Source organism: Xenopus laevis, chromosome 2L, assembly GCF_017654675.1.
Source record: "Xenopus laevis strain J_2021 chromosome 2L, Xenopus_laevis_v10.1, whole genome shotgun sequence".
NCBI lineage: Eukaryota > Metazoa > Chordata > Amphibia > Anura > Pipidae > Xenopus > Xenopus laevis.
The window spans coordinates 72,797,800-72,818,040 of record NC_054373.1 but is presented as its reverse complement, the minus strand read 5'-3'; the positions used below and the strand labels follow the sequence as shown (position 1 = coordinate 72,818,040).

The 20,241-nt window shown below is 38.6% G+C and overlaps 1 protein-coding gene across 5 annotated transcripts in view; it reads right to left on the bottom strand.

The window, feature by feature from the left end:
* Window positions 1-412: 412 nt before the first annotated feature.
* The window catches only part of nav1.L (neuron navigator 1 L homeolog), a 147,298-nt gene continuing 127,469 nt past the window's right edge, over window positions 413-20,241 (bottom strand). For 4 of the 5 annotated variants that reach the window (XM_018246543.2, XM_041582033.1, XM_041582035.1 and 1 more), the window contains 7 exons: window positions 11,881-12,116; window positions 10,954-11,108; window positions 9,119-9,190; window positions 7,189-7,385; window positions 5,556-5,674; window positions 2,977-3,174; window positions 413-2,812 (listed from right to left, as the gene is read on the bottom strand). In XM_018246543.2, coding sequence (XP_018102032.1) covers window positions 2,717-2,812; window positions 2,977-3,174; window positions 5,556-5,674; window positions 7,189-7,385; window positions 9,119-9,190; window positions 10,954-11,108; window positions 11,881-12,116 — 1,073 coding nt within the window. In that variant the 3' untranslated portion in view covers window positions 413-2,716. Of the gene's footprint in view, window positions 2,813-2,976; window positions 3,175-3,652; window positions 3,738-5,555; window positions 5,675-7,188; window positions 7,386-9,118; window positions 9,191-10,953; window positions 11,109-11,880; window positions 12,117-20,241 lie in introns of all 5 variants that reach the window. The other variant, XR_005965391.1, reaches the window with a different exon arrangement.

Sequence of the window (20,241 nt, the reverse complement as noted above, 5' to 3'; positions counted from 1 at the left end):
TCTGGAATTACATGATTTTCATGCTATTATGACTTATACTGATCAATAAATGTCAAGGGCAAGGATGTACAATTTTACACCCGACAAATCTACAACCACATGTTTGATGTCCCTGATTTAGGGACAAAAACAAACTATAGAGAATTGTTACTATAACAGTCTTAAATTAACTCTAAATAAGGTGCATATTAAGATCATGCATGTTTCTACTTTTTCTAAATGTAATGGTTACCAGAGTCACACATATGATTGGATATCAAATGTATAAGGTGAAAATATGTAAATCAGTCCAAAAGCAAAAACCCAGCATAAAGTGCACTGAAAATTAAATGAAAACAGAATGGTATGCTTTCAAATACTTTGTACTTCAAGTCAGCAGCTGTAACATTTTCCTTAGTAAGACTATTAACGGTAAACATTTAAAAGTTTATTCTAAATACTCTTTACAACAAAATGTGTAGAGATGTATTTTTTTTGTATTATTATATTCATGAATACGTCTAGATGCAATATTTCATTAAAGGAGACAAGCCTATTGAATATACAGAATTGCATTTCTGTATACTGTTTCACACAAATCAATAGATGCTTTATATATTTTTATATGTGAAATACTGAACTTATGTTCAGCAAATGTCTATATAATTATTTTTGCAACCGTCTAAAATAAAACCCAGTTTATTGACACATCAGACACAGGGTTATGGTTTATTCCTTACCTAGTGCAAGAAAATATGTTATTTTGTTATAGTATTACCAATCTATCTCTGTGCTCCATGCTTTCAGGTGTATAACATGATATGATGATGATTAGTATACAGACTGCAACACTACACTTTCCTTACATGGCAGTTCAGCTTGTGTTGAACTGTCCCTTACAAAACTTCACATTTAGCAAATGCTTTGCAGTAATTATGGAAAGCAATAAGAGTTATTGCAACTTGTCAAGTAAAAAGTACAGATTTACAGTTCATGCACTGTGTGTATATACAGATGCTGCCTTTTAGTACATAGTATTTTAGCTTTGTTGAATTCATATATTAAGTGTATGCTTTCCTTTGCTGTAGGAAGCTAAAGAGACCATCGGAGATATTTGTCTGGAGAAATACTGTTAATGTTTTACTTTACTTCATATGGTTTGTGTTTCCTACATTCAAAGACTGAGCACCAAAGCAAGCCCAAAGAGGTGACTGATCCATACATGAATAATTAGTACACAGGCATACTACATTGATCTGTTGATGGCACCCAATCCTCCTATAAAAGAGTAAGCACCGGAATTCAGCACCAAGGTCCCAATGCTCTGTTACAGCATTGGAAGCCAGTGAACTGCATACTGCAAAACAAACACACACTAACGGCGTGTATAAACTATGCCCTACCACAGAGACCAGCAATGCAGAGAAATAAAGTGCCATACATTTAACAACACAGTGTACTGCAATAAAATGAACACATCTGATCTGAAGCATAAAAAGTTGTGTAAATTGAATGAAACCTGCTGTAAAAGTATCTGTTTGCATATAAAAGGAAATAATTTCCACCAGGCTATATACGTGGGAAATTATAAGATGCACGTGTTCCACCTAAGATTTAAAAGTGTGCAAATTATGCACATAGTACACTCATAATAACACTATAGCTAAAAATTAATTGCTATTGCTCTGTTCGATTTGTTGATAACAGTGCTCTACATTATATAAATGTTTTATACAATACTGTACCTCTAGTCAGGTTATTCATGTTTTTTAACGATGTGTATGTTTTAAGTAGTGCTCCCCAGTGTATTTTAATTCTCTGTGGCATCAAATTAGTGGCACAAAAAAACTGTTTTCCATCGGAAATAGTGCTTAAGACAAATCCCTGAAATGCAATATTTCAAAGACATGGCTCTGGATTAAACAGCATAAAATTAATTTTAATCAATAACATCATGCATTTATTCAGACATGATGAGGCTCTTAAGGGTAACTATCTTCAGCAGGGTTTTAGCATGTGTGGCCATATAGGATAAAGGTGTATGCGTTGGTCCAACACCTTCATAGACATAAAATTACTTTGAGCGGGCTCAGTCTAGATAGTGGGAACATAATTATACATAAAGTAAGCTATAGCTATATTTAGTTTAGGGTCACATATTAATTTGATTTATGTGAATATTTAAAATTCCCTATAAACAATTAAATTATCACATTGAAAGTTATGTCAGATTAAGGAAGTATAGTGATAACAGTCTTTCAATTAAATACCAGATCTCTAGCCCCAAGTGTCCACTAGTGATAATCTCTTTTGTATTTAGAAACTATTTGATATTGGCCAGTCATTGGGAACCAGAAATGAGATCCAAGAAAATAAATTTCATTTGATGTGCAGACAGACCAATTACACATCACTATTCCATAATATTCTGTAATAAGTGTATATTTTCCTTTAACCTGTATTACCCAATGGTTGAATAAGATGATCATTAAAAATAAACCAAAACACCAGTCTGTTTCATGCTTTCCTTGTCCATTGACCTACTTATGATGGTATTAGGTAATAATCACAATTAGAAGATGAGCTGAGTCATCCATGCTCCAATAAATAAGTGGCGCTAGGTTGACATCCTTGCTTCATAATGAATTCATTGTTGTCCACATCAGTTCTTGAGATGTTAACTGTGTGTGCAGTTCTTCGCTTTTTATTGCACTGCAACATTCCATGTTGTGAATTTTTAAATAGTGGTGGTGAGGTCACTATCACAAATTGTTTCTCTGTCTGGGGACTCAATGAAGTTGGCAGCTTCTTGAAGTTTTAGGAGCATCACCATCTATAAACCAAACATAATGGTAAAAGAGATGTAAACTGAATCTCACCAGCATAAAATACATTCATTCACAAAACTACAGTGCCATACTGTTTACTGTGCCATAACCTTTTTTCATTACACTGTTGCACACACATAAAACCACACATACATTCTTTAAGCCATACCAAGGGATCAGTCTCCAGTGAAGTAGTAGGGGAATCTTTAATGCTGTGCTCTCTTGGTGGTGATGTAGAATGATGGGTGCTCACTGTGGGCTGGGGTAGATGTAAAAGCTTAGACTGATCTTGTTGTGCCATTGGCCAAGGAAGTGTGTCTCTGACCCACTCCACAGGATCTTCCCATGCTGCCTTGTGTCCATGGACCTGAAAAGAGGATAGAGATGTGAACCTATGACTTTGCACATTACGCTAACTCTCTTTAAAACAGTGATGTCACAACTGCAACATAACATAAAACAGTGATGTCACTCCTACAACATAACAATTAAACACAAACATTTTTAAAATACACTAGCATTTTTCGTTAAAATGTAAATTTTTAATGAACTTTCCTATTGACCCAAAACTTGCAATTGCCACTGGGCTGTCAATGCAAACAGTCTTCTAACAGTTTGTATGAGTAATGACTCCAGGGCACACATGATACAGTGGTGTACTACTGGTTGTTTCATGTTGTAGTGTTATTTCCTTTCTCCTCAGTACCAATTTGCCTTTAAATACAGTGTCCGGTTTTGTTACCATTGCCCAAGATGGCTCCTGTGTAGTCAGATTTAGCTCCTGTAACTATTGTTTTTTAGTTTAGCTGGTTATTGACCTTGTCTAGTCTGTTTTTGACTCTTACCAATTGCCCTGGCCCTTTGGTCTGACCTTGATGCTTGATTTTGTCTCATCATTACTTGTATCTCACTGTAACACCAGTCTGATGGCTGAAATAAAGTAGGTTCTCTGTTAGTGCGGTCACATAATGTTTCCAAAAGGGTGTTGAAGACCATTGATAGAAGAGGTATTCTGCTTTACATGATGATAAGACTACCACTAGCTGACCACCAGGTTTCTACAAACAGCATTGCTACAACAGGGTCTTGGAGTTTATTTAGGATGCTTAAAAAATTGACTAATATTGATGGGCAAATCATACACAAGGCCCTCCTACAGTCTGCTTTCTGTGTACAATGAATGATTTAGTCCAGGAGTGTCCATACTTTTCTAATGCAAGGTCTACTTTCAGTGATCTTGTCCCATTATGGTCTACATCCATGAAAGCATTGTTAGCATTCTGTTCCATAGAAAATGTTACTTTAAAAAATTACTTAAATACTGATTTATGAGAAAATGTATATTGGTAAATTTAGCAAACATCTATTTCTTATGTAACCTTGACATAACAATTAGGGAAAACATTTTTTACTTCCTTGTCTTGTGACAAAAAGTCACGCGATTTCCCTCCCTGCCCCTAATTTGCATATGCAAATTAGGATTCAGATTCGGTTTGGCCAGGCAGAAAGATTCCGTTGAAAAAGGCAGAATCCCGAACTGAATCCTGGATTCGATGTATGCATATTACTTCACATGTCACATAACATTATCAGTTAGAGTAGAAGGTCTTCTCTCCAGTGAGTCTTTTTGTTATTTTGGCTTCCACATAAGATAAGTTAGGTGTTTGCACCTCCTTATGTTTTCCTAATAGTGTTGTAACATTAATTAAAAAACACATTTCAGAATCCACCAAATCCTTAAACTCACATGACTTTTTATCACGAACAAGAGGATTCAGATTGGTTTGGAAAACTGTAGTACTGAATTTTGGATATTCAATAGTAAGCCCATACAAACAATGGGTTAACAGATATCTGCCTTTCCATCAATGGCAACTGTGAAGGTGCAAGCCTGGACAACAGCCATCCTGCCATAAAACAATCCGTGCAGCTACAGTTATGTCCAAATCAAAGAGATGCAAATAAATGGGATAGCAGGGATAGCAAGAGTTCCCAAGGGAATGACCCTCTGCTGGATCAACAAAAGGATACCTGGAGCATTGGATTATTGGATTTCTTTCACAGTGCATCCTAACTTGATTTCAGTCCCTTGTCTATCTAAGAAGAGATGAACCATCTTCAAGAACAGCTAACATCAACCTTATTGGCTGGGACTGTCTTTTGGGTGTGGCTGTACTGAGAAAAGGGTAGTATGCTTTCTTGGATGGTCTTCCTCATGTACAGATAAAGAGCATTGTAAATACTTTGTTAGTTAGTCACTTTCCACTTCTTCCATTGCACCTTTTCCTATGCCTTTCTTCCTCCTTCCATCTTAGTTAGTTCCCTTTTTATGTTATACCTTTTAGTTCCTTTGTAAATAAATAACACTTATACTAAGATCAGTCTGTCTCAAGTCATTAGCCTGGCACCCCAAAATAGAGCAGACCCAACAAAAACAAATGGAAAATAATTACAAGATGTTACATTGCATTACATGTATATCATGTAAAAACAATAAGCCACTGTGGCATTACATAACAACTCACAGTGTATTTTACATCTGTATTAATGGCCAGAACTCAATACATCAACACACCAAATTATTTGAATATACTGGCCATTTAGAATGATTTGTAACGTTTCTGGATGTTATGTACAGTATAAAGCATAAAACAGCTGTGGATGCATGCTGCATTTAATAAATACTTTAATAAAGCCTGCTTTAGTTCTATGGTATAGTTTGAGTTAAAGTAAACTATTTACATTTACCTTGATTCCATCTTTGGCACCTTCTTGAAGGTATGGGATGATGGAGTTGTTCCACAGATCAATAAACCAGACACGGAAATCCTCAATTCCAACAGGACAGGATAAAAAGAAGCATGGACCTATCAAGAAAATCTGGAAAGTATAAGATTCTAAAGAAAAATATCAAGAATTCATGCATTTGTAGAGAACTCGTACGCACTGATGTTACTTGCACCTTATGATCTCAATCTAACACTTACAGGCTTGTAAGTCTGATATCTGCTATGGGTAAACTATATACGTTTGCTAAGGAATCATATTCAAGATTATGCTCTGGTGAATTATAATATAAGTAACATTAGTAAACGAATTGAAGTCAATCATTTTGACGTGCAACAATTTTGACACAAGCCACAATTTTTTTTATCAGCGCAACTATTTTGTCCAAATGTCCAAAAGTCAATAGGCGTCTGAATAATTTTTATGCGCGTGACAATTTTTTTTTGTAGTGGGGAATTTTACATTTTCCGCAAATCCATGCCTAGCGAATAAATTCACCCATCACTATTCAGTAGTGGTCAAAGTGCAATTTCAAGCACAATCGCTATGTTTTTTCCATAAATGCATCATTTCCAGGCAGAATTAGTGGAGCACCCACAAAGGCCTGAGCCTAGGATGGCAAAATATGAAGGGCGACATAGAGGAGCACTGGAGGCGCGCAGCTCTCCAGTGCTTCGGCCCAAGTGCACACTCGTGGGAAGGGGGGCAGTATGGGAGCTAGGACCATGCGGCCCAGAAGCCCTAGGACCATGCAACAAAGCGACATGGCCTAGGGGCGACCGGGAAGGAAATACAGCCCTGATGATTTCCCCCAGAATTTCTGTGTTTTTGCACTCACAAGGCGGCTTTGTACCTGAAGCATGTGTTGCCAATGCATCAATATTAACGCAATTGTGCTTGCACATTATTTTCCAAGTCTGGTTAAAGTATTGATGGTGTTCAGCATAAGAGTTTTATCAGAGACGCTGCAAACTATTCACAGTTGAGGGAACCCTGAGGCTACTGACTGGTCTGGCAACTTGATTACAATGTAATTCTCCTACCGCACAGCTGTAGTTCACCAATCCTGCAAGCTGGTGGTGCGTTCCTTCCGTTGACCCGGCCGGGTCCCTTAGCAACCAATGTGTAAAAGAAACGGATCCGCACACACACCGATTAGTGCAGTCGGGGAATATCCCCTTTTTTTCAGTCACCAAACATCAACATTTCGGGGGGGGAAACACCCACCCATCATCCGGATGAAGGGTGGGTGTTTCCCCCCGAAACGTTGATGTTTGGTGGCTGAAAAAAAGGGGATATTCCCCGACTGCACTAATCGGTGTGTGTGCGGATCCGTTTCTTTTACACAATGACTGGTCTGGAACAAGAGGCAGGAAGGACTGAGTGAAGCTTAGCGCAACAATATGGAAATGCAATAAAACCATTTTGATTGCAGTACCATTAATGAATAGGGTTTACTGAGAAATCTGCAGCAAAGCAACTGCAGTAGCGGATGTTAATGACCCCTAGTGTTTCACTTTAAGGTTGGCTCCCAGTCATCATAAAAAAGTAGTTTCATGTCTAACTAAAGACATAAAAGTAAACTTTAATGTACCTATGAGGAAATCAGGGGTGCTGTATTTCTCCAAGAAAGTGTGCAGATGATACCAAAGACGAGGCACCCAATCCAATACTCGAAGAAGCTCTGCATGTCCAGTTCCGATACTGCCCTCTGATTCTAGTAGTTTTCTGCGTAGGTACCGTCCCAGGAATCCATTAGCAGGCTCCACATTATTAGAGAATGTCAACATCCTTATGAGCCACAAAACAAAATTAAAGCGATACTTAGTTCAAAATATAATCTACTGTGTAACACTGATACGTATTCATGTGCTGTGTTTGTGGAGTAAGGATAAATTATATAGTTACATAGTTAAATTGGGTTGAAAAAAGACAAAGATCAAGTTGAACCCCTCCAAATGAAAACCCTGTATCCATACATACCCCTCCATACCGTCACATAAATTATATATACCCATATCTATACTAACTATAGAGTTTAGTATGACAATAGCCTTCGATATTATGTCTGTCCAGAAATCATCCAAGCCACACTTAAAAGCATGAACAGCCATCACAACATCACTTGGCTTGGCATTCCACAACCTCACTGTCCTCACTGTGAAGCATCACCTACGTTGCTTTTCTAGTACTTTTCTTCTAGTCTGAAGGGGTGGCCTCTGGTGCGGTGATCCTCTTTATGGGTACAAAAGGTCCCCTGCTATTTATCTATAATGTCCTCTGATGTTCTTGTAGAGGGTAATCATGTCCCCTCGCAAGTGCCTTTTTTCCAGAGAAAACAATCCCAACCTTGACAGTTTACCCATATAATTTAAGTCTTCCATCCCCCTAACCAGTTTAGTTGCACTTCTCTGCACTCTCTCCAGCTCAATTATATCCCTCTTAAGGACTGGAGTCCAAAACTGCACTGCATACTCCAGGTGAGGCCTTACCAGAGACCTATAAAGAGGCATAATTATGTTTTAATGCCCCTTTTTATGCAAGACAGAACTTTATTTGCTTTAGTGGCCACAGAATGACACTGCCCAGAATTAGACAACTTGTTATCTACAAAAAACCCTAGATCCTTCTCAGTTAAGGAAACTCCCAACACACTGCCATTTAATGTATAACTTGCATTTAAATTATTTTTGCCAAAGTGCATAACCTTGCATGTATCAACATTGAACCTTATTGTCCAGTTTGCTGCCCAGTTTTCCAACTTAGTCATATCACTCTGCAAAGTGGCAGCATCCTGCATGGAACCTACAGTTGTGCACAATTTATTATCATCTGCACAAATAGAAACAGTATGTTCAATGCCCACCTCCAGGTCATTAATAAACAAGTTGAAAAGCAAAGGACCTAGTGCAAAGCCATGCGATACTCCACTAACAACACTGGTACAATTAGGAAATGTTCCATTTACCACCGCTCTCTGTAGTATATCTTTTAGCCAGTTCTCTATACAGGTACAAATACTATGTTCCAAGCCAACATTCCTTAATTTAACCAGTGACCTTCTGTGTGGCACGGTATCAAATCACATCCACTGCCATCCCAGAATTGAGGTCCCTGCTCACCTTCTCATAAAAAGAAATTAAGTTAGTCTGGCAAGTTGACACAATGAATTTATAATTTTTATTCACAATAATCCACCATATAGGACAATGCAAAAGTTAAAATCAGGTTAAAACCAGCTCACCGCCAACAGTCACTAACAAAATTTATCAACAGTGCTAATAATTTGACTGTTGGCTCATGCCACAATACCCAAGTATTCAACAGCAACAACAATGCAGCAAGCCTATGTGAGGCCAGCTAAACGCCACTTCACCATCAGTAGTCCAACATTGGTTTAAATGTGTTTCCACTGTTTAAGGCAAGTACCTCTGACTTACCTGTCTTACTTGAGATATCCAGGGGATATCTTGTAAGCATGTAAATAATCAAAGTCTTTTCACTGTAAAGAGTTTTTTTATTACCGGAAGCTTAAGTGCAGTCCATGGTTTGGGCTCATCTTCACAGGCTGATTAGTTGTCCCAATGATGTAAGGGCTGCAGGGATAAATAACAATTTGGTAAGAAGACTGTACTTATACTTATTAGTCTCTTTGAGGCTAACTCTACCAAATTATACCAACCTCTTTAGGTATATACAATTTTACTTTGCAAGGCATAATTTAAAAAAGGGCCTTGGCACACTATGCTCCAAATAATTTCCTCCTCCCCAGTCCCCATTTTCTGTATAATGTAGTTGTATCCTTACAGATTAATTCCTGCAGATCCAAAAGAATCTGCAATTATAATGTAACATAAATGGCCACCCATGCAATCCGTAAACAAATTGAAATCAGGTTTAGATTTGCATGGGGTAACATAGTTGTAGAAACATAGTTGTAGAAATTACATTGTAAATGAGCCTCTTGTCTCACTGTGCCACTCAGTAACCAAGATCACTGCCACAGTATTTGTGCTTTGTGATATGTATTAAATTACAAATAATGGCTAAAAACAGGGAAAGGTGTACCTAACTGCAGGCTAACAGTGGAGTAACTTCGCTGAAGGATGGCTCCTATTAAAAGATCCTTAGCTGATTATTTGCGAAAACCTCTAACTATAGCAATAACTTTACCTAAAATGTATTGTGCTAGTCTCAAGACCAAGACTGCCACGCATGTGCAATAGGTATTCTTTTGTTTAGGCGCATGCGCACATCTTAGCTTTTGCGAGCGAGCTTTCATCTACTGGAGCTGTCTGTATCTCACAAACCAGCATAATATGGGCGAGGAAAGTTCGCACATGAGCAGACAAATGGAAAAGATGCACATGGTGACGCATCTGGTTAAAGAATGTGGAAGCGACCTTCTAATGAAAAGAAAAACTACTGGGAGGCATTATTGCTTTTACAGAAGGTATTTCCAAAATAGCGATCTGGGAGACGGGAATGTGAATATTTAATGATTCACTTTGTATAATCCGACTTTCCTTGCCCTTTAAAGTGCAAGAAATCGATACTGTGCAGTTCAGTCATTGATAAAACAATCCTTAATTGAGCAGGCTATCATTTTCAACACTGAAATTAGGTTAAAAACAATACAGACATCTGAACCTCTACTATATATCCTATTAGAGCTGAAAAAACTTCAGTACACCTACCATCATTTCCATAAACATACAGTACAGTAATTCTTTAAGGGACATAAAAGAGGGTATGCTGTTGAAGGGTATTGATTATGCAGTAAAAGATATATTAGGTGAATTGAAACCAAATGCTTCAGAAACTTTGTTGTCCATTTAGTTTAAAATTAAGCCCATTGCTACTGTAACAGAGCCAAATGTCTACGAAATGGCCCCAATCTGCTTATATGACAGATGACCAGAAATGTTGCCCTTGATTTGTATGCATATGGGCTAAATAAATTACGGATTCACTTTTCAACTTTATCAGAGTGCTACTGGTTTTATTTTACATTTTATATACTGTATAACCTGCCTAACTGCTAGTTGATCCAGATTTTTTAAAAAATGCTTTCCTTTCATTTTAGAGAAGAGGCAGGCAAATACGGAAGGACACAGAAGCTGCATAATATTCATACATTTATACTAAGTGGGCAAAGGTGGTTTTGGGGAAATGTTCAATTAATTAGCTTTAATGTTGTATTTCAATTATTTTCACAACAGCAGCACGGCCAAGTATTACATGGTTATGAATCCACTGCTTGACCAGACTCTGTACCTATATTTATGAAGCAGCACCCTCCATTAATAAATTAATAGATTATAACTATGGTAATGTCATTTGGTGTTGTTTTCCTTACCACTTGTGATACTTGCAGGTCAGGGCCCCATTCACCAGCTCACTGATGGCTCCACCTTCACTCACATCATCCAACAGGATCACTAAAGGGACCTCACATGACCCTGTTTCTCTGTCAATCTGGTTTGCCAGGTTAGACAGGTACAGCTGCAAATCCTGAAAATAGTAGTATTTATTTAAGCATTTTATATTTTGAGAATAATTATGACTTGGTCAGCTAAACAACCCCTTGCAGATTACAACGTAGTGGCTGTCAGGAGGTATCATCCTTCAAATACATTTTTAACTACTGGACAAAATGCCTAAAAATACCAAAAAGTAAATTACATGAAAATACTTTCTTTAGCATTTTTTACAATTATGCACTTCTATGTTAATTCATTTAAATTAAAGGTATTTTCAGAAACCCTGTGTGCCATTACACAATGCAGAAGTGTTTATTTTCTAAAACTGATTTACTTTTTTAACCCTTTAGGTGCCACAGAACATAGAATCTACGTTCTGTGGATGAAATGCTCTTAGTGCCACAGAACGTAGATTCTATGTTCTGCAGCATTTTCTGGTTTGTGCTCTCTACGGTAGAAAAGCTGAATTTCCGGTTTCAAAGTCAAAAATCTCCATAAAACTATACATATCTGGTATTGGCACATTCGAGAGACACAAGGCTTTCCAAATCAGTTGAATATTTGTGCAGAAAATAAAATATTTTTCTGGTATAAATAAATCTTTGGTATTTACTCTACATCTAAATCTTGCTGTAGAAGTGGAAATACACAAACATATCACCAGTACAGAAGCAAAGGCTAATAAAAGGACAGAATGTCAGAAGGTGCTATGCTCAACAGCCCTATAACAAGAGTAAAAACACTAAACAGAATATTGCCTATTGAACTACAGATTAGAGGGATTGCCTGTTTCTTTGTCATACCTTGCAGCTCTGCTGATGCATGTTAAAGGCAGTAACGATGCCTTCACAGATCTCACGTCCCGACCTTTCAACTAAGTATTCTGCAAGACGGTGGGCAAGAAAGCTCTTCCCTGTACCGCTAGGACCAGACAGCAGCAATCGGCGGTGCTTAAGTAGTAAACTTACATAATGCTGCAGCATAGGTTTGGGAATAAGCGACTCAAAGATGAGGAGATCCACACACCTCTCCTTTAGACCTAGGGTTGGAAAATAACAAGATAAACAATTGTCAGAAGGAGGGACCTTTAGACCTACGGTTGGAAAATAATAAGATAATCAATTGCCAGAAGAAGAGGCTTGCTAAAATTACACCATTTTCTACAGTACATAGCATCCAACATAAACAAAAACTCAAAAAACACATATTTTTTAAAGTTTTATAAAAAGGGCACTATGTGGTTTTTTTCTCATTAAAATATATATATCTTAACCAGATTGTAAAGAGTAGAGGGGGGTGACTATGCAAAATTGTTCTCTGACTTTGATAATAATTTTATCATTGCTTTAGTGAATAATGACAAGGGACAAAATATTACTATAAGAAACAGGTACACAGGAAATTCACATATTTAAAGGCGCAGGCACCTTCTGTGCTTTGCCCAACGTAGGTCTAGTTCAATAGTTCATGGGTGCGATTCTGAGTGTTCCTTATCTATTCTTGACCCTGCCTGTTCCTGACCTTGTCTAGTCCGCTGCCTGTCTTGACTGTGTATTGACTACTCTCTTGGATCCTGCTTTGTATTGCGATATTGGTCTGTTTGAACTCTGCCTGTGACTCGACTATCCTATTGTCTCTTGATTCAATACCGGTCCCCCTGTTGGGTATTGAGCCGGCCTGTCCCACTTCTTGTTCTCCATTTCAGTACTACTTTCAGTTCCCTGGTCCTCTCACGTTAAGACCTGGCGGCACCCAAGTACAGAGGGCTCCTCCTGAAGTGAAAGGTGGTCATTATAGGCAGGACCTTGGGGATTGTTCTGGGTTTGAGATACCGATCGTAACAGTACATTGGGCCAGATATGGATGCTGAAGGTGCAATGGCTTCCTCAGCTACCACAAAAGCGATTCTGGCGAGTTTGCTTCAGAGTCTCGGAGTCCAAGCAGGACCAGATTGTCCAGTGCCTACAGACAGTCAGCAAGACTGGACACCATCCAGCAGAAACCTGTTGCTCCCTTGTCTGCTCCAGCTTCGTCAAGCAGACTTCCAGCTGCACCACCTGTTAACCCTATGGTGGAGCCCAAGCTCCTAATCCCTGAAAAGTTAAGCGTAGACCGAAAAAGGTTCTTCACTTTTAGGGAGGCTTGCAAGCTCCACTTCAGCTTCTTAGCCTACTCCTTCCCTACAGAGGAGTCAAGGGTGAATTTTGTTATAACTTTACTACATGGAGATCCCCAGATTTGGGCTTTTAGTTTATCTTCCAGTGAACCAGCCCTTCTATCTTTGGAAGATCATCTATGATGATCCTGACCGTGCCGTCTCTGTCGATGCAGCTATATATAACTTCAGGCAAGGCAATCGGCGGGAAGAGGAGTATTGTACGGAGTTCCGTCACTGTGCGGTAGAGATGGGCTGGAATGACACTGCTTTAAGAAGTCAGTTCAGGGTGAGTTTGGCCGTCGCTATCAAAGAAAGTCTCATTAATTTCCCTATGCACTCATCCCTTATGCATCTAGCCATCCAGATAGATAGGCGACACTTGTCCCAAGAAGCCAGGAGAAAACCAAAAATTGTGAGTTCCTCCAAAAAAGTCAATCAAAAGTAATAAAAAGTACAAAATTGTTTATTAGGACATAATGAATGATGGCCTGACATGTTTTGTGCCTATTAGGTCACTTACTCATAGGAAACAGCAGAACCTGAACAGGTCTGGGGAGTCCTGTTTGGGCTATGCCATTTTAACTCCCGAATACTTTTCTCCTTCACAATTGTTCCTCCTGGTCTTCTTAAATTGGGATAAGGGTTGCATACAGGCCTTCCTAGACTCTGGGGCAGCAGGTAATTTTTTGGGTGTTCATTTTGCAACTAGGCATGGTATACCCTTTAAACCCCTAGTTCCATCACTCAGATTAGTGACCGTAGTTAGAAGTGCCCTAGGGAATGGGTTAGCGTCTTCTTGTTCAGGTAACCTCACTATGTCTCTAGGTAATCCTGCTGAACACATTTCATTTTTTATTATCTGTTGCCCACAAACTCCTATAATTCTAGGCCTCCTTTGGTTGCAGAAACACAACCCCCAGGTGGACTGGCTTACTATTGAAATAATACAATGGGGTACAGCTTGTGAGCTTTCCTGCTTTAAATCTTCACGTTTTAGCTTCAACCTCTTTAGAAGGTTTACCTTCTCCTTATTTGTCTTTCACTGATGTGTTCTCTAAAAAAAGCCATTTCTCCTAATAGGCCTTATGATTGTGCCATTCATCTAATACCATGTTCTTCTCCTCCTAAGGATAGGGCCTACCCTCTTTCTCTGCCTGAAAACAGGGCTATGGAGGAATATATTAAAGAGAACCTGGAAAGAGGCTTCATAAAACCTATCCTATTCTCCTGAGGGGGCTGGCTTCTTTTTTGTCAAGAAAAAGACAAGGGGCTTAGGCCTTGTATTAATTATAGGGGTCTAAATAAAATTAAGGTGAAGAATCGTTACCCTCTTCCCTTAATTTCTGAAATCTTTGATAGAATTAAAGGCTCCACCATCTTCTCTCAGCTCAATCTCAGAGGTGCCTATAATTTAATTTAAAAAAAGGAAGGGGACGAGTGGAAGATGGAATTTAATACTCGGGATGGGCACTATGAGTATTTAGTGATGCTTTTTGGCTTATGTAATGCCCCTGCCGTCATCCAGGAGCTTGTTAACGATATTTTCCGTGACCTTCTGGGTTCCTGTGGTTTGACAATTACTATAGGCAATTTATTAAGAATTTCTCCACACTGGTAGCTCCCATCACTGCTCTTACTAAGAAGGGGGCCGGCCCTAGCATGTGGCCTGTAGAGGCTATAGGGGCCTTTGAATCACTAAAGAAGGCATTTATTTCGGCCCCAGTGCTCTTGCATCCAGATTCCACCCTACCATTTTTGGTGGAGGCGGATGCTTCTGAAATTGGGGCTGGTGCAGTTTTGTCTCAACGACATCCTGTGCTTTCTTTTCCAAAATGTTTTCCCCTGCTGATGCAAACTATGATATTGGTAACAGGGAATTACTGGCTATCAAATGGACTTTCGAGGAATGGAGACATCTTTTGGTGGGCACTAAGCATGTGCTCACAGTTTTTGCTGATCATAAAAATCTATTATACATGAATCCACTAAGTGCTTAACCCCTAGACAGGCCAGATGGGCTTTGTTCTTTACCCATTTCAATGTTGTTATTACATACAGGCCTGGGATAAGAAATACTAAAGCCGATGTCCTTTCTAGTCTCCAGTCCTAAGGAAGAGTCTGTACCTGATCCTATTGTGTCCAAAGAGGAGATTGTAGTGCCCCTGGGTCCAGATATGTTTTCCTCTCTGTCTAAAGTCCAGGATAATTCTCCATCTAATGTGCCTCCTGGTAAACTTTTCGTTCCTGAAGATCTTCGGGAGGCAGTCTTGTTGGAGACTCATGACTCTAAGGTAGCCGGACATCCAGGCTGCAGTAAAACCTGCTCCCTTCCGTATCACTCATTGTGGTGGCCAACTTTGAGACAGGATGTTGGTAAATATGTTGAAATCATGCTCAGTTTGCCAACTGCAGTCAGTTCTTATTCCTGAAAAGCGATGGATATATCCATGGATTTCATTGTTTAATTACCTCCCTCTAGAGGAAATAATGTGATTTGGGTGGTAGTGGATCATTTTAGTTATTTGTCTCATTTTATTCCCCTTCCCACCTTGACCTCTGCCAAGTTTCTTGCTGAACTCTTCGTATCTAATAATTAATTAGCAAGATTGCTAAATTTGCAAACTGGCAGCTGATTAATAAAAAGCTAGATAACGCAAACACCAAAAATAATAAACAAATAAAAAAAAAAACATATTGACTGCTGGCAACAATACTGCTGGCATATTTAATGAAAATCAGTTTATACATATGCTACATTACAATTCTAGGTCACAGATTGTTAAAGAGAATAATTATACTCCCCATTATGACATAAGCTTTTTCAGCCACTTAAACACTATCTCAACATCATGTTTGGTAGTTTTTGCCACTTAACATAATGCTTTCACATAAGTAAATGACACCTTTTATATTTTGTTTTTTAGCGTCATAAACTTTATTGGTCAAATGAAGTGCAATACATGTATGTCAGTTGTTACAATAGTTTGAAGGCGTTTGAGATGTTCACGTGGTTATTGTCATATTGAGAAGCCTGAACATTGTACATGCATACAAGTATTGTAACAAAATTAACAAAATAAAAAACAAAAACCATAAGAATGAGAGGTAAATGCAGGTGTATTTGTCATTTCTTACTCAATTGTAATCGTGTACTGTTAGTATATTAATGTGATTACATTTTGGGCTTAGGAGGAGGGACATTTGCCCCATACCTTCTCGAATTTCCGGGGGAATTTTCTCTTCATATAAAGGTAGTGTATGCAGTCTATATACTTCTGCATTTGCTCTATCCACAATTGATTGGTTTACATTTTTTCAAAATTGGGTTATACATTTGCAGGCCTGAAACAGACTTTGATGTATAACTGTCCATTGATGTTTATTGAACTGGGAATCATCACATGCACCTAGTATAGCTAGCTCTGGGAGAAGATGCATTTCCAATGATTCCGCTATTGTGGTGAACACTTCTCTCCAGTACGTTTGTAGTCTACTGCAGTCCCATATCATATGTTTTAAGGTACCTAATGCTGAGCCACACCTGTTACAAATGGAGGGTATTTGGGGGTTCATCCTATGCAGGCATGTCAGTGTGAAGGATAAATCTCTGATTCATTTTATGGTTGGCATTAGGAGAGATAAACCTAGGTTCCTCTAGAGCGTCCAGCCATTTTTGTCAGTGTGGCGATAGTTACATAGTTAAATTGGGTTGAAAAAAGACAAAGTCCATCAAGTTCAACCCCTCCAAATGAAAACCCAGCATCCATACACACACCCCTCTCTACTTTTAATTACATTCTACATACCCATACCTATACAAACTATAGAGCTTAGTATCACAATAGCCTTTGATATTATGTCTGTCCAAAAAATCATCCAAGCCATTCTTAAAGGCATCAACTGAATCAGCCATCACAACATCACCCGGCAGTGCATTCCACAACCTCACTGTCCTGACTGTGAAGAACCCCCTACGTTGCTTCAAATGAAAGTTCTTTTCTTCTAGTCTAAACGGGGTGGCCTCTGGTACGGTGATCCACTTTATGGGTAAAAAGGTCCCCTGCTATTTGTCTATAATGTCCTCTAATGTACTTGTAAAGTGTAATCATGTCCCCTCGCAAGCGCCTTTTTTCCAGAGAAAACAACCCCAACCTTGACAGTCTACCCTCATAATTTAAGTCTTTCACAACTCTAACCAATTTAGTTGCACATCTCTGCACTCTCTCCAGCTCATTTATATCCCTCTTAAGGACTGGAGGAACCTATAAAGAGGCATAATTATGTTTTCATCCCTTGAGTTAATGTCCTTTTTTATGCAAGACAGAACTTTATTTGCTTTAGTAGCCACAGAATGACACTGCCCAGAATTAGACAACTTGTTATCTACAAAAACCCCTAGATCCTTCTCATTTAAGGAAACTCCCAACACACTGCCATTTAGTGTATAACTTGCATTTATATTATTTTTGCCAAAGTGCATAACCTTGCATTTATCAACATTGAACCTCATTTTCCAGTTTGCTGCCCAGTTTTCCAACTTAGACAAATCACTCTGCAAAGTGGCAGCATCCTGCATGGAACCTATAGTTCTGCACAATTTAGTATCATCTGCAAAAATAGAAATAGTACTTTCAATGCCCACCTCCAGGTCATTAAAAAACAAGTTTAAAATAAAGGGACCTAGTACAGAGCCCTGCGGTACTCCGCTAACAACACTGGTCCATTTAGAAAATGTTCCATTTACCACCACTCTTTGTAGTCTATCTTTTAGCCAGTTCTCTATCCAGGTACAAATACTATGTTCCAGGCCAACATTCCTTAATTTAAACAGTAACCTTTTGTGTGGCACTGTATCAAATGCTTTAGCAAAGTCTAAGTAAATCACATCCATTGCCATCCCAGAATCGAGGTCTCTACTTACCTTCTCCTAAAAAGAAATTAAGTTAGTCTGGCAAGATCTATTACGCATAAAACCATGTTGGCACAAACTCATAGTATTATGATTTGCTATGAAATCCAGTATCTTATCCTTTATTAACCCTTCGAAAAGCTTTCCTACCACTGATGTCAGACTAACTGGCCTTTAGTTTTGAGGCTGAGAACGGGATCCTTTTTTGAATAGAGGCACCACACTAGCAATTTGCCAGTCTCTCGCCACTATGCCAGATCTCAATGAATCCTGAAAAATTAAGTAAAGTGCTTTGGCAATCAAAGAGCTAAGCTCGCTAAGTACCCTGGGATGAATACCATCTGGCCCCGACCTTTGTTAATCTTTACATGTTCTAGTCTCTTTTGAATTTCATCATGTATGAATGCATCATTAGTTGTATTACTAGAATTGGGACTATTAAGAAGGAAACCTTCACTTATTGGTTCCTCATTTGTGTAGACAGAAGAAAAATATGAGTTCAGAATCTGCGCTTTTATTTTGTTTTCATCAACCAACTGACCCCCCTCTGATAGTAAGGGTCCCACCCCTTCCTGCTTAATTTTTTTTACTATTAACATAAATATTTTTGGATTTTTCTTAATGCTTGCTGCAATATCCTTTTCTATATCAATTTTAGCTTGCCTTATAGCTTCTTTGCATGATTTATTGGCCTCCTTGTACCTTATAAATGATTCGGCTGTCCCAGCTTACTTGAAAGCCTTAAAAGCACGTCTTTTCTTACCCACCTCAACACCAATGCTTCTATTGAACCAAAAAGGTTTTGCTTTGCAACAACGTTCCTTGCTTACAAGTGGAATATACTGACAAGTATATTTATTAAGCAGCATTTTAAAGACTTCTCATTTTTGTTCTGTGTTTAACTCTGTGAAACGCATTTCCCACTTAAAATGTTGCAGGGATGCCCTTATACTGTCAAAGTTTGCACGTCTGAAATTTAGTGTTTTAGTTACTCCCTTATAGAATTGCTTCTGCAACAGAATCTCAAAGGAGACCATATTATGATCACTATTTCCTAAATGCTCACCCACACAAATGTTAGAGATGAGTTCAGTATTATTAGTTATTACAAGGTCAAAAAGAGAGTTATTCCTAGTAGGTTCCTGAACGAGCTGGAATAAATAGTTGTCATTCAGCATATTTACAAACCTACTAGCTTCTTCTGTCTTAGCAACCCCATTACCCCAGTCAATGTCTGGATAATTCAAGTCACCCATAGCAACAACTTGACCCAGCTGTGAAGCCGCTTGTATCTGCAGGAGTAGCTGGGCTTCATACTCGACACTTATACAAGGTGGTTTATAGCATACACCAATGATAATTCTTTTTGTAACCTTTTGCCCAGTCAAAATCTCTACCCAGAGGGTTGTTGACCTGCCATGTTCTAAAAAGGATAGCATTGGTCTTATCATATTAACAAGATCTCAATACATCATATAAATTAGATATTAGGTGATGGTTCTGTTGTAGCTCCAGCATCCTTCAGTATCCACCGACCCAGTGCAGTCTGCATATTCTGATTATTAACCATTCTTGCTGTATTGGCTTCTATGGCAGATATAATTTATGACGATAAACCTCTCAAATGAAGCCCAGACCACACTGAGCATGTGCGTGGTCTTGCAAAGATGTTTAACAAAGTTACAAGATGACAGCCCCCTGCAGCCAACTTTATAAAATCATTTGTTTAATTAGGCTTCTGGTGCAGTAAGTTTATGTTTATGTTTACTATACAAAATACAGCATCTCTAGCATTATTCTATTATAGACTTTAGTTCTCATTTAAAAAGGTCCACCATATGCTGGAAAGTGGGGGAGCAGTAAATGTGGTCTATTTGGATTTTGCCAAAGCGTCTAGATACAGTGCCCCACAAACGACTGCTTTAGTACAATACCTCTCTAATGCTTTTTTACCAGTAGGTCCTTCCAGCTGACAAGAGGGCACCCATTCTGATTAGAATAAAGGAGGCTCAGTTTAAATATTTGGAAGGATTTTTTTTACAGTGAGTACTGGCTGATAAATTAGATAGTTTTAAGAAGGGATTAGCTTTAAGCAAG